Source organism: Opisthocomus hoazin, chromosome 25 (assembly GCF_030867145.1).
Source record: "Opisthocomus hoazin isolate bOpiHoa1 chromosome 25, bOpiHoa1.hap1, whole genome shotgun sequence".
NCBI lineage: Eukaryota > Metazoa > Chordata > Aves > Opisthocomiformes > Opisthocomidae > Opisthocomus > Opisthocomus hoazin.
Window position 1 is genome coordinate 5257532 of NC_134438.1, and position 12492 is coordinate 5270023.

The 12492-nt window shown below is 60.8% G+C and overlaps 1 protein-coding gene across 1 annotated transcript; it reads right to left on the reverse strand.

Moving 5' to 3' along the window:
* Positions 1 to 506: 506 nt before the first annotated feature.
* Positions 507 to 4861, reverse strand: MYOG (myogenin). Its single transcript, XM_075442772.1, has 3 exons — positions 4382 to 4861; positions 1432 to 1513; positions 507 to 683 (listed from the first exon to the last, which is right to left on the reverse strand). The coding sequence occupies exons 1-3, from the start codon at positions 4859 to 4861 to the stop codon at positions 562 to 564; spliced, it is 684 nt and encodes a 227-aa protein (XP_075298887.1). The 3' UTR covers positions 507 to 561.
* Positions 4862 to 12492: the final 7631 nt, after the last annotated feature.

The following is a 12492-nucleotide window of genomic DNA, read 5'->3' on the forward strand; positions in this document are numbered from 1 at the left end:
GGGACACCAGTAAAGGGAGCTCCAAGCAATTCAAACAAGAATGCCTTTATTTAAAAAAAAAAATCCAAATAAGTTAGCAAAAATAATAATTAAAAAAAAAACAACAACAAATGGCAACTCCACACAGCGTTCAGTAGAAAAGACGGCGCGGGCAGCCTCCACAGGGCTCAGCGCCCGCAGGATGCCAGCCGGGGAGAGACGTTGGTCGAAGAGCATCTTGGAAAAAAAATCAGCAAGCGAACCCAGCACACACATTGGCCCCCAAAAACCGATCGCCCCCGGACGGGGAGCGCAGCAGAGCCCGGCGCCGGGCAGCCGCCCTCGCAGGAACCGGGGCCGCCGCCAGCGTGGGGCCACGGCGCTGCCGAAATCCCCCCGCTCCCCATCGTCATCTTCCAGCTGGCGGGAGCGTTTCGCGAGGAGTCGGGAAGCAGGCGAGTGGTTTCAGCAGCGCAGTCCACGAGGCCGGAGGGGTAAATATGATTTCCAGCGGCTGGACCCTTCCAGCATCTTATTCTCACCCCATAACCAGCTCGAGTTGCCGCCGGGCTTTGTGGCAGCTCAGTTTTGAACCCGCTCATCCTGGAACGTCACGGCCACATCCTCCACGGCGATGCTCTCCACGATGGAGGAGAGTGAGTGGAGGTTGCGGTCCTCCGCCGCGTCGTCGGCCAGGAGGTGATCTGCGGAGAGCAAGGGGATGACGACTGTTGGGGACGGGGACTGCGTGCTGGGGATGGCTCCTGGCTCCGTGCCGGGGGGACACCACGATCCCCCACAAGGCCAGAGTCACCTGGGGATCTGCTCCCAGCTCCCACCCTGGGGGGATGAGACCTTCCCCTGGAAAGGGCAACAGGGAGTGAAACTTTTGGACGCTTTTCAGGTTTTATTCCCCGCTGGGAAATGAGATTTAAGTTTCTGCCTTCTGGGGAGAAAAAACAGGTGGATTTGGAGGGGGTGTGGATAGCTGCAATAATGGAAAAAAAATCAGCAGCTGCAGAGGGGGTGTGGGGAGGGAAAGGAGCCTGGGGCAGCGATGCTCGGCAATGCTCAGCACCGCAGAGGGCAAAACCCCCCAAGGGACGGTGACAGAGGAACCCTTGATGGGGACCAAGTCACTGGGCCCCCGGGCTGCTGCAGTCCAGTTTCTCAGCTCCTAAGAGCAGGCATCTCGGGGAGATCAGGCAGTGGGAGAAGCCTGAACTCGCTGAGCATCGAGCCAAGGAGGTGCTGGGGGATTTCTGAGCCTGGGGGAAGCTCATCTCTCTGCAACAGCGGGGTGGGGAGAGAAGGACAAGGCTCCTTTTGTCCTCCACTGCGAGGATTTCCTGCTTGGGAGGGTTTGGCTCAGCCATGCTCTACCCCACTGCTGTCCCCCCCCAGAGCCCAGCGGGGCTGCAGGACACCGGGGCGACGCGGGGAGGACCTTACCCGCAGGGTTGGTGCCGAACTCCAGCTGGCTGCTCCACTCGGGGCTGCAGGACGAGCTGCCGGAGCCGCACTCGCTGGCCGCCTGCAAGGAGCCGAGATGCCGACCGTGGGTCTCACCGCCTCCAGCCCGGCCAAGCCCCACCAGGCACCCCAGAAACACCCCGGGGTGCCCCATCACCACAGCACAACGACCCTGCGGAGGTGGGCACATCCCTCCCCACCGGCAAAGCGGCTGGAGGTGCTGACGGCATTCGGGCTCCCCACGACCCATCGGGGCCAGATGCTTCGTTAACCATAAAGGCTGAAAAAACTCCTTTCAGGGCTCTGGAGACAAGAGAAACGGGGCCATCCGCTCACTGCAGGTAAAAGAAGTGTCTTTTAACCCAGTAACTATGAGAAAAGGCTAGAGGCGGACAAAAGTCCTTGGGCAAAATGGCTTTTTGCTGAAAATCATCTCATCGGGCTCATAAAAAACGACACCCTGGACACCCTGAGGCCATGCCAAGGGGATTTCTGGGGAAGATCTTTTGGCGGTTTGATTTGTGGGTTTGAGGCTGGATGGCTATTTCAGAGAAAAGAGCTGACAGCCTGAAAAATGAGCGCGTTGCTCAGCAAAACTCTGAACCAGCCTTTTTCGTGTGTGTCTATCTGGAAGTGGATGCCAGCCCAGGTTAAACCCAAAATACAATTTATAGGAGCAACCCCAAGGACCCAACTATTTGTAGAAGACTCGAAATGGCACTTCGGGTCTGCAAGCTCGTGTAGCTCTACGAGCACAGGCCAATTAATTAACATTTGGATTTATTTCCCACTGAAGTAGGAAATGCTTACAGATACAATTTTTTTTTCACCAAAATATTGGATTTTGCACTCAATATGTGAACCCCTGTCTATGCCTGGGAGAAGGGATGGCTCGGAGCAGCAGCAGTGACACAGGAACGTGGTTTCGGGCACATTTGCAGTGACAGCCAACAAATCCACCCATGTCAAACCCAAGTGGATACACTGGGTTTACATCAGTAATTCCCAAGAATAGGATGGACCCTATAAGCTTTTTCAGTCTGTTATTCAGCTCTAAATATTGGGCTACCCGGATACCTGCTGGTTTGGTCCTTAAACCCCTTAGTCTGAAAGGAGATGAATCTCTGTGAATCCCACTTCTCTGTGCCTCTTCTAAAGTCCTGCTGTACCCATATCCACATCCACACCTATACCCTTATCCATATCCATGTCCATGTCCATATCTACACCATCTATATCTGCTTCTACATCTGCCTATATAATCTGTATCATCAATGCCTATATGTACATCTAAATCTACATCTGTCTATGTCATCTGTACCTATAGCTATAGCGAGCTATACATTGCGATACACAAAGCCTCAGCGCTCCAGGGAACTGCGTGCTCCAACATCCCCACAGCAAGCAGAGGGCAGATAAAAACACCTCCCGAAAACTTGGTTAAACCACCAAAAATCTTGCGGCTTGCAGCATCTCCGCTCGGGGCTGCGGCAGGATGCAACTGCTGCGAGCATCCTCGCCAGGCTCTCGAACGGGCACCTTCGGTCCAAGAAAGCGGAGGTGGCCCCGCACCGACCCCCTTGTCCCCTGCCCTCTCCCCTGCCCGGTGCGCCGTGCCACGCCGACCGTCCAAGCAGTCCCCATGCCCCAGGGTGTGGTGGCACCGGCAGTCGCGTGGCAGTGGGGAGAGGGTGGGGAGGCTGCGGGTTTTGCCCCCAGGAGCGTTGATACCGGTGGGGTGCAGAGGGATGCAGCGGGTGGGGGTGTGTGGTCGGGGGCTCCGTGGGTTGTGCCTCCCTGGGACTTTACAGGGAGAACCAGGAGTGTGGGCATGTGTCTGTGAGCACGGGAATTTAATTTTATTTATTTCATTTTTTTTTATTTTATTTCATTTCATTTTCTGTAATTTAATTTAATTCAATTTCATTTCATTTCATTTCATTTCATTTCATTTCATTTCATTTCATTTCATTCCTTTTTGTTTCATTTCATTCTATTTTTATTTAATTCTATTCTATTTTTATATTATTTTATTATTTTATTTCAAGTTATGTTATTTTTACTTATTTTAATTATTTTAATTTTACTTTATTTTATCTCATCTCATTTTTGCCTTTATTATCCCTCCCAAGCCAGGCACACTTGCCGCGCTCCATGCAGTGCCCAGCGCAGCACCACGCAGCCTCCACGACATCCGTGCACAGGGAGAGATCCCCATCAGCCCCTTTCCCCGGGGATCTGAGCACACAGGCTCCTCGCTGCCCTGAGCCTTCATGCAGGACAGATTTACCAGCCCACAACAACAGCATCTGCCTTGCTCCAGGGCTGGGGGTCCCACTGCTGCCAGCAGGACCCAGTGCCCCACAGCTGCCCCCTATGCCTCTGCTTGGCTTCACCCCCACAGAGCATCACCCTTCAGGGCATCACCCCCATAGAGCATCACACCCACAGGGCATCATCTCCATAGGGTGCCACCCCCATAGGGCATCACCCTCCTAGAGCATCACCCCTATAGGGTGTCACCCCCCTAGAGCATCACCCCTATAAGGTGTCACCCCCATAAAGCATCACCTCTCGGGGCACCACCCCGACAGGGCACCATCCCCATAGGGCATCACCCCTATAAGGTGTCACCCCCATAAAGCATCACCCCCACAGGGCATCACCCCCATAGACCACCACCCCTACAGGGTGTCACCCCCATAGACCATCACCCCTACAGGGTGTCACCCCCATAGAGCATCACCCCCACAGGTCATCACCCCCATAGGGTGTCACCCCTCAGGGTGTCACCCCCATAGAGCATCACCCCTACAGGGTGTCACCCCCATAGAGCATCACCCCCACAGGGCATCACCCCTCAGGACATCAGCCCACGCTGGTCCCCAGCCCAGGTCCGGGGGTCCCGGGGGTGCGCAGAGGCACTTACCCCGGGCTGGGGAGCGGCGGGGCGGAAGCGCAGGTCCCTCTGCTCCCGTTCCTGCTGGTTGAGGGTGCTGAGCAAGCTCTGCAGGCGCTCGATGTACTGGATGGCGCTGCGCAGGATCTCCACCTTGGGCAGCCGCTGGTTGGGGTTGAGCAGGGTGCTGCGCTTCAACGCCTCGAAGGCTTCGTTCACCTTCTTCAACCTCCGTTTCTCCCGCAGGGTGGCCGCCCGCCGCCGGTCGATGGAGACCGTTTTCCGTTTGCAGACCTTGCAGGCCCAGGGCAGGCACTGCCCGGGACAATGCTCGGGCAGGGCTGAGTCCTTCTCCTCCAAAGCCACCCTGCCCTCGGGACACAGGGCCACCTCGGGTCGCTCCGGGAACGCCGCTGGCTCGTAGCCCGGCAAACGGGAACCCAGGAAATTTTCCCCATCGTAAAACCTCTGGTCTGGGAAAAAATAAGGGTTGGTCTCGAAGAGCTCCATGGGCGCGCGGGCGGCTCGGGGATGTGTGCGCGGCTCGGGGACGGCTGCTCCCTCTCCCCACGCCAACTGGTTGGTGCCATTTAAACCCCAGCGCTGGCATTAAATCACGGAGACAAATATAGAAAACCCAAAGGAAACCTGAGCCCACTCTAAGCTGCTGCCTCACATCAAAACTTGTCCATCTGATTTCATGTGCTCTCCCCGCGGGGATTACGCTGCCCGGACCGCGGCCGCGCCAGGGGGGTCCGGGGGGGCTGGCACGGCGGGGAGGGCAGCTCGGCCGCCCCGCGAACAAGGGCTTGCTTTGAGCCCAGGGGTGCCACCGAGGAGGGCGGGTGGCTGCCAGCTCCCTCCCGCATTCCTGCATCATCTGGTGCCTTCAGTTATGGCCGGGCGGGGGGCAGCCCGCGGTGGCCTCGTGGCAGGCCAGGGGACCCTCATCCCTCCATGGCTGCCCCCCGCCATCCCACGGCACCCCAGACCCGTGCCTTCCCTGCCGTCAGACCTGACACCGGCACAGCATCCTCCGCTGCTCAGCCTTTCCCACCTCCCCACCCCGCTCGGCCCCCCACCGCTCCCGTTCTGCCCCCCATATTGCCCATGGCCCCATCGTGACGGCCCACGTCGCAGCGTAAGGGCCTGATCCTGCTTCTGGCATGGAGAAGCAGAAGAATCCGGCCCCAGGAGGGATGTCCCCACGCAGGGAGCACCCCGGGGTCCAGCCCTTTCCCTGTGGACACCCCACGGTATGCAGCACGCATCCCGCTGCCAGCCCCTGCACCCTGCTGCCCACCCCTCCTGCCCATCCCTCCTGCCCATCCCTCCTGCCCATCCTTCCTGCCCATCCCTCCTGCCCATCCCTCCTGCCCGTCCCGCAGGAATGGAGCCAGCAGGCAGGCAGGAGCAGGCAGGACCACACCAGGCCCAGCCTTTCCTCCGCCACAGGCTTCCTGAAGGTCCCTGGTCAAGTCCCTTATGCCAGATTGGCATTTTTTGCATGAAATCCATGTTTGTGGCTTCTCCCGTGCAGCAAACCCAATGGACCCCTTCTCCCATGTGTCCCCACACCCCAGCAGAGATGCCAAGCTGGGCTGGATTCCCCTCCTGCCCCTGCACTGTCTCATCCAAGCTGGTCTCCAGTACCATCTTCTGTACCTGTGGATAACCAAAGCCCCAACATCATCCTGCCACACCCCCCTCCTGGCAAAAACACATTGCTCCCACCTTCCCAGTGGGAAAACTGGGGCACGTTCATGGACAGGGCATGAGCAGCAGCGTGGGCGGGATTTTAACCCATCCCCAGCCCTTCCCTATGGGCTCCAGCCACTCGACCCCATCTCTCCAGCTTTGTCTTTAATTCAGACAGGATTTTTTTTTCCATCAGGAACGTCAGAAACCATCTCCCATCTCCTCCTATTCCTGCCCTGGGCCAGATTCCAGCCGAGGGATCGGTCAGTGGAAAGAATGTCAGCAAAGCACAGGGCCCGTCCTGCCGGGATTTTCCTTCCCCAAATCCCCCCTCCCAGAGGAGCTGCACCGCGGTGCATTCCCCGCACCCTTGCTCACTTTGGGTGGATTTCTAGCCTTTTTGGAAACCACCACAATGCTCTTCTCGCTTTCCAGTGATTTCTTTGGTGCCAGGAGCCTTATAGCACGTCTTCACCCTGATTTCAGCTCTCCCGGGGTCTCAGCCCTGGGGATTTGCTTTCCCCATGATTTTGGTATCTATTAAAATCTGCAGTGCAGAAAGCAGGACCCGCAGCCTCGAGGCTCACCCTCAGCACAGCCGCTGTGCTCCCCGATCAATCAAACCCCCGAAATACTCAAGAAGGGAAGAAATCGGAGCACCAGCTTGGCCTCTGCATTCGTAGAAAGCACTGCAGCAGTGAGGAAGAGGCAGGATTCCTCCCTGGGAGCACGCAGAGGAGCCAGCAGCAGGCAGGAGAGCTTTGGGAGGGGGTAACCCAAGCCCCAGGGCTCCCCATCAGCTTCACATCATCACTCCCAGCAGTTTGCCTTGCTTGTGGAGACCGTTCTCAGTGGTGCTTGCTGGTGGACATGACCCTGGTGAGCCCCTTGAGCTGCAGCCAGGTCCCTGGGCAAGGGATGCCTGCAGGACCGCCCTGACTCTACCATCTAAACGGGGTTTTTTTTAATTGCAGGAGTATGTTTGGAGGACGAGGAACCCGGTGGTGACATAACCAGCCCCGCGGGGCATGTGGCAGACCCGTAGGAGAGAGGAGTCAAGCATTTAGCACTTCATAAAAGAGGGGCAGCACCAGCAGAGCCAGCGCTGGCTGCGGCGGTGGCATGTCCAGGAGAAGGGGGTCGACCCAGCCCCACGGGGCCACCGAGGCCACCATGTCCCCATGGCTGAGCGGGCAGGAGGCAGCCCATGGAGACCCGGAGGGAAGGGCGGCCAGTGCCAGCGCGGGATGGGGACTGGGGAAGGGGACCCCGCTCCTTTGGGGGGTCTCATCCAGGTTGGCCACGCTGCCACTAAGACAGGGAGTCGGGACAACGCTGTGCCCGCCCAGCCGCCGCTCTGCTTCTCTAGCAGATGCTTTTTGCCAAGGATGACCCTAATTCTGGACACAACAGGGGGGGCACAGCGGGGTCTGGGGTCCGTGGGTCCAGCGGGCTCATCCCAGCAGGTATCAAATCAGGGATAACCATAACCACCGAGCAAGCAGCCATCACCACGACGCCAATGTCTGGGCAACTGGGAGGGCTCCCATCACATCCCACACCGCCCTGAGCACCCCACAAAGATGACTGCTGGGGAATGGATGAGTGGGGAGGCTTTTCCCGGGTCCCATGGGTGCCCACGGCGGCTGCCGGGTGATTCGGAGCCGGCGGGGGATTAGGGCTCTGCTGCCGGCTGTCAGGTTAGCCCATGATGGATGGTGGCGGCTGGGAGGCACACAAAGGCGACGCTGTGCGAGCCCCGGGCAGAACGTGCTGCGATCCGTCACGGGGTGACCTTCCCCGGCTGGCGGGGGCCTCGCGGGGACGGCTCACCCCGTCCCAGCCAGCGGGGACGGGCAGCCACCAGCCCCGAGCTAAAAATACCCGTCCATTGAGAAAAATCCCAGCGAGGAGGGTTTGTCCGTGCTGCTCCAGGGCTTCCCAAGCCGGTGGCCAGGTCCGCGGTGTGGGGTCACGGAGAGATGCCCGGGGGCTCCCCTGGGTGTTCCTCACCACGGCTGATGGTCGTGAGTTTTGGGGCAGCACATCAGCGTGCTGCAGCCCGGTGCACGGCCCTGCCCGGCGCGCAGAGCTGCACGTGCTGGTTGTACATCTCTGGTGCTTGGAGCTGCACAAACTGGGTGCGTGTCCGTCCCAGCACGCAGAGCCTTAACCAGTGCACACCCCTGCTTCCCAGTGCTCGGAGCTGCGCAAACTGGGTGCGTGTCCATCCCAGCACACAGAGCCTTAACCAGTCCACGTCCCTGCTCCCTGGTGCTCGGAGCTGCGCACACCCGGTGCGTGTCTCTGCCTGCTGCATGGAGCTCCTTGCACACCCCTGCTTGGTGCACGGAGCTGCCCAGTCCCCGCACTGGAGCAGAGATGGTGGGGATGCTGCCAGCTGGCTCCTTCCATCAGCAAGAGCAGCAAAAGCAGCAGGTTTCAGGGGCTGGCGAAGCGAGCCGGGTGGTGGAGGCAGCATCTACACCCCCGGGGTGTGGGCACCATCCCGCTGATGGGGAGAGAAGCCGGGGCAGGGGGGGCCAGGACCCAGCAAAGAGATCATCCCGCTGGGATTTGGGCACAGGAAAGGGGTCCCACCAAAATGCCACCTCCAACAGGACCCACCTCCCTGTCCCCCGGGCCACCCCGCCGCCCCGCGTCCCCTCTCGCTTTCCAGGCTTGCCGCCATCCCTTCCTGCCGCGGTGACAAGTCGTAACATATTTGGGAGCAGCTGCAGGCGGCGGGGAGATGCTTGGCCCTCTCCCCGCTCCCGGCCAAGGAATGCGGTGCAGACCTCTCCTCCGACACCCGGGATTTCCGACGTTCCTGCTCGCCGGAGATATGGGACGGCGACAGCTGCTCGGCCGCCATGGGGCCACGGCAGAGCCTCCCCTCCAACCCCATCCCCACCAGCCGGGACCTTGCACAGCCAAGTCTTGACCTGCCGGGGCTTCAGGGTTGGTTTTAGGTCCAGCCCATGGGGAGCGACGGGGGACGATGTCCTGCTGTCTGTCCCCAGCGGGGATGGGAGCGGTGGTGGCAGGACCGGCCAACAGCAGCTTCCTCACCCCTGTGCGCCAGCTCGCCCAGTTTGGTTTCACTGGTGGGTTGGGAGGGCGATGGGATGGGGCTGCTGGTGCCCCCGCAGCATTGTGTCTCCGTGGGGCTTGGTGTCCCCGCCTCGCCTCTCACCCCCGCAGCCCCAGGTGCCAGTCTCTGTGCCTCAGTTTCCCCACGATGAAGTCAGGGATAACGATGTGGGTGTGAAGTCCAGCTGGAGGACGGCTGTATTTTGGTTATTGGTTATTTCCCCAGGTTTGACCTGGGATGGGGGGGGTATCAACAGAGAGATGCTGGTGGGTGAGCGGGTCCCCAGTCCACTGGATCCTGGTCTGAGGATAGGAGGGGTGCCCTGACCTACAGCCTGTTGGATGCCAGTGTGGATCCCAGTCTGGGGACCAAACCAGCTGCCCCAGCACACCAGTCTGCTGGAGCCCAGTTCATGAACCATACTGGGTTCCTTGACACACCAGCCTGGTGGCTCCCAGTCCAGGGACCATACTGGGTGCCCTGACTCCCCTGCTTGCCTACACTGACAGGGTGGTGCTCTGCCCCACTGCCAGCACTAAACCTCCTGCATTTCCACCCCGCCATGGCCTCCCTTGCTCCATGACCCCATGGCCTGGACATGGCCCTTCCCCTTCCCAGCCCCCAGCCCCAAATAGCAGCCAGAGGAGGGATCCACCCAGCAGGACTCCCACTAACGAACCCCACTGTGGACTCTCCCATCCAGCATCCCCCCATGCCAGGGGCATCCCCCTGCTCCTCCATCCCCTGCGTGGTGGCACCAGCCGGGCTGTCCCCACAGGTGTCACAGAGGGACCGGGGGGGCACTTGGGGGGACTCGGGTTGTCAACAAGGGGCTGTTTTCCCCAGGGTGGGCGAGCCTGGCTGCGGCGAGCTGGAGGACAGGTGGGTGTTTGGAGGAAGACCCATGAATGCGAGGGATTCAGCCGCGACATATGGTGGCTATTCGACCCCCCGAGAGGGACAGCTGCCTGAGCCAGGGGGGTGGCACAAGGCCCGGGGATGGGACCCGGGGACAGAGGTGTCCCTCAGCAGGGGACAGCCCTGAGAAGGGATGCCTGGAGCCACACAGGGACCATGGAGGGGGCCGGGAGGGAGCCAGGTCTCCTGCGTGGGTGACCATCATCTGGTCCCCATGGTGGGCACGTCCCCTCTGGGGCTCATCCAGCCCCCATGGCCCAGCCCCGGGCTGATGCTGCAGGACCAGGGTCCGGTGAGCAGGAGGAAAAAGGAATCTGTAACAGCGATGTGGGGCTTTCAGGGCATAAACCGGTGACTCCTGCATTTTTCTGCCCCCACCCCATGGGACAGCAAATGTCGGCACAAGGAGGGGTGCCCCCCCCACCATGTAGGGCACCCTGCGGTAACTTGGAGAGCTGGGGAGGGAGGGTTGTGGGGATTTTGTGGCTTCGGGGTGGGACGCCCAAGGGGAGAAGGGACAGCAGACCCTCCCCATGACATGCCAGCGGTGATGCCGGACAAGCCAGTCCCCAAGGAGGGGCACCCAGCCCTTCCGGGGGGGGCCTCACCCTGCAAATTCCCATCGCGGGGAGAGGCTGCCGGCTCAGCCCACCCCATCAGCACGCAGGCTTGGGCCCCCCCCACCCCTTGCTGCTTTTCCCCCTCGCTGGGGTGTTCAGCCCCGTGGGGGGGCCGTGCCCCACACCAACACCCCAACTCCCACTCGCGTGCTCAGCTGTCGGCTGCCGCGGCACGCGGTGTCCGGCCTGGTCAAGCGGCTGGAGGATAATCCCGACCCCGCAGTGGTGACACTCGGGGCCAGGCAGGCAGCCATGCACCCCATGGGGGTCCCCAGGCCACCCACCGCGGGGATGTGCCACCCCCCCCCCCCCCCCCAACAAACTGATGGAGCTGGACCGCAGCAGGGGGAGATGAGAGCCGGGAGGGTGAGGCAGGGCTGGGAGGGGTGAGGAAGGTTTTGGTGTAGGGAACAGAAATGGGGTGGATGAGGTTTTGAGAGGCTCCCCACACCCCATCGCGCGGGGGTTGAGCCCCCTCCAGCCTCAACCACTCAGCAAACGCAACCCCCTGGAAAAAAAACCGCCTCGAAACGCCAATTTTCGGAGCCCTGAGGTTCTGACCGAGGATATCCCCCCCCCCCCCAACACCCTTCCCTCGGCCGGGTCACCCCGAGGGTCCCACGGGGGGGGGGGGGGGGGGGGAGCCGGCAGCCCCTCCAGCCGCCGCGGCCGTGCGGGGCTGCCGACGGGAGAGGGCACCCGCAGCCCGCCGAGCCCGGCCAGGGGCCGGCAGCAGCTCAGACCCCTTCCAAACCCCCCCCTTTCGTTTTTTTTTTTTGAAGGAGGAGGAAGGAAAACCCCACCGCCTCCCTATGCAGGACCCAGGGTGCAGACCCAGCCGTTGGCCCCTGGGCTGAGGCGGGGGTGGGGGGGGAATTGGGACCTGGAAACCCTCGGAGTGGCCCCCCCCCCCCCATCTCCGGCACCGATTCCCCATCAGGAATGAGCCCAGCTATTCATTTCCCACCCCCCGGGGAGAAAAATCTCGAGGTTTGTTTTTTCCCTGCGGCGTGATGACCCCAGCAGGTGCCTTTCCTGCCTGGGGACTGAAAATAGCTCGCGGGGTTTGGCTTCCTCCGGTTCCTGGCCCCCTCCCAGGCCCCCTGTTCATCTTTTGGGCCAAAACATCCCAATCCGGGGAGGAGAGGCTCCGGGGGGACTTCCCGGAAAACCCTTTCCGTTGGATTTTTGTGTTGGGCTGGAGGTGAAATTGTCCCAGAGAAGGAAGTTTTGGCCTCAGCGCTAGCAGCCGCGCTTGCCCTCGAGTCTCTCTTGGGGAGCAGCTTGGCTTTCACCCCACCGGGAGAGACTGCAACTTTCTTTGAGGGGTCTCTCCACCCCCCTCCGCCCCCTCTCTGCTCTCCCAGAGCTAGGAGAGCATCTGGGGGCTCTCAGCACCCCAAAAGCTGCAGCCACCCAGCTGACACCCCTTGGCCCGTGCTGCACTGAGCCTCCCCTGAAGGGTCCCCGCTTCTCCACCACCTCTGAGCCCCGGAGCCATGCAGCACCCCACGGCGACAGTGGGTCCACAGGGCATCGCTGCACCAAGTCACCTCCTCCCAGGGCACAAATTCACCTGGGGGCTTCCCAGCGCGAGGCTGGGTGAGCCCCAGGCTGGATCCTGCGCCCCAAATCCTCCCCACCCACAGGAAAAAGGGGAAGAAAGGCAGGAGAAGCAGCCTCCGTGTCCGTCGAAGCTGACAGCTCCGAACTCGTGGCAGGGGACTTCTGGTCGCGCGTCCCCGAGGAAGGCAGCCAGCTGTGGGAACGTCGTCGCCGATCCTCTCGGAGGTTGCTCTGTGCAATGCAAA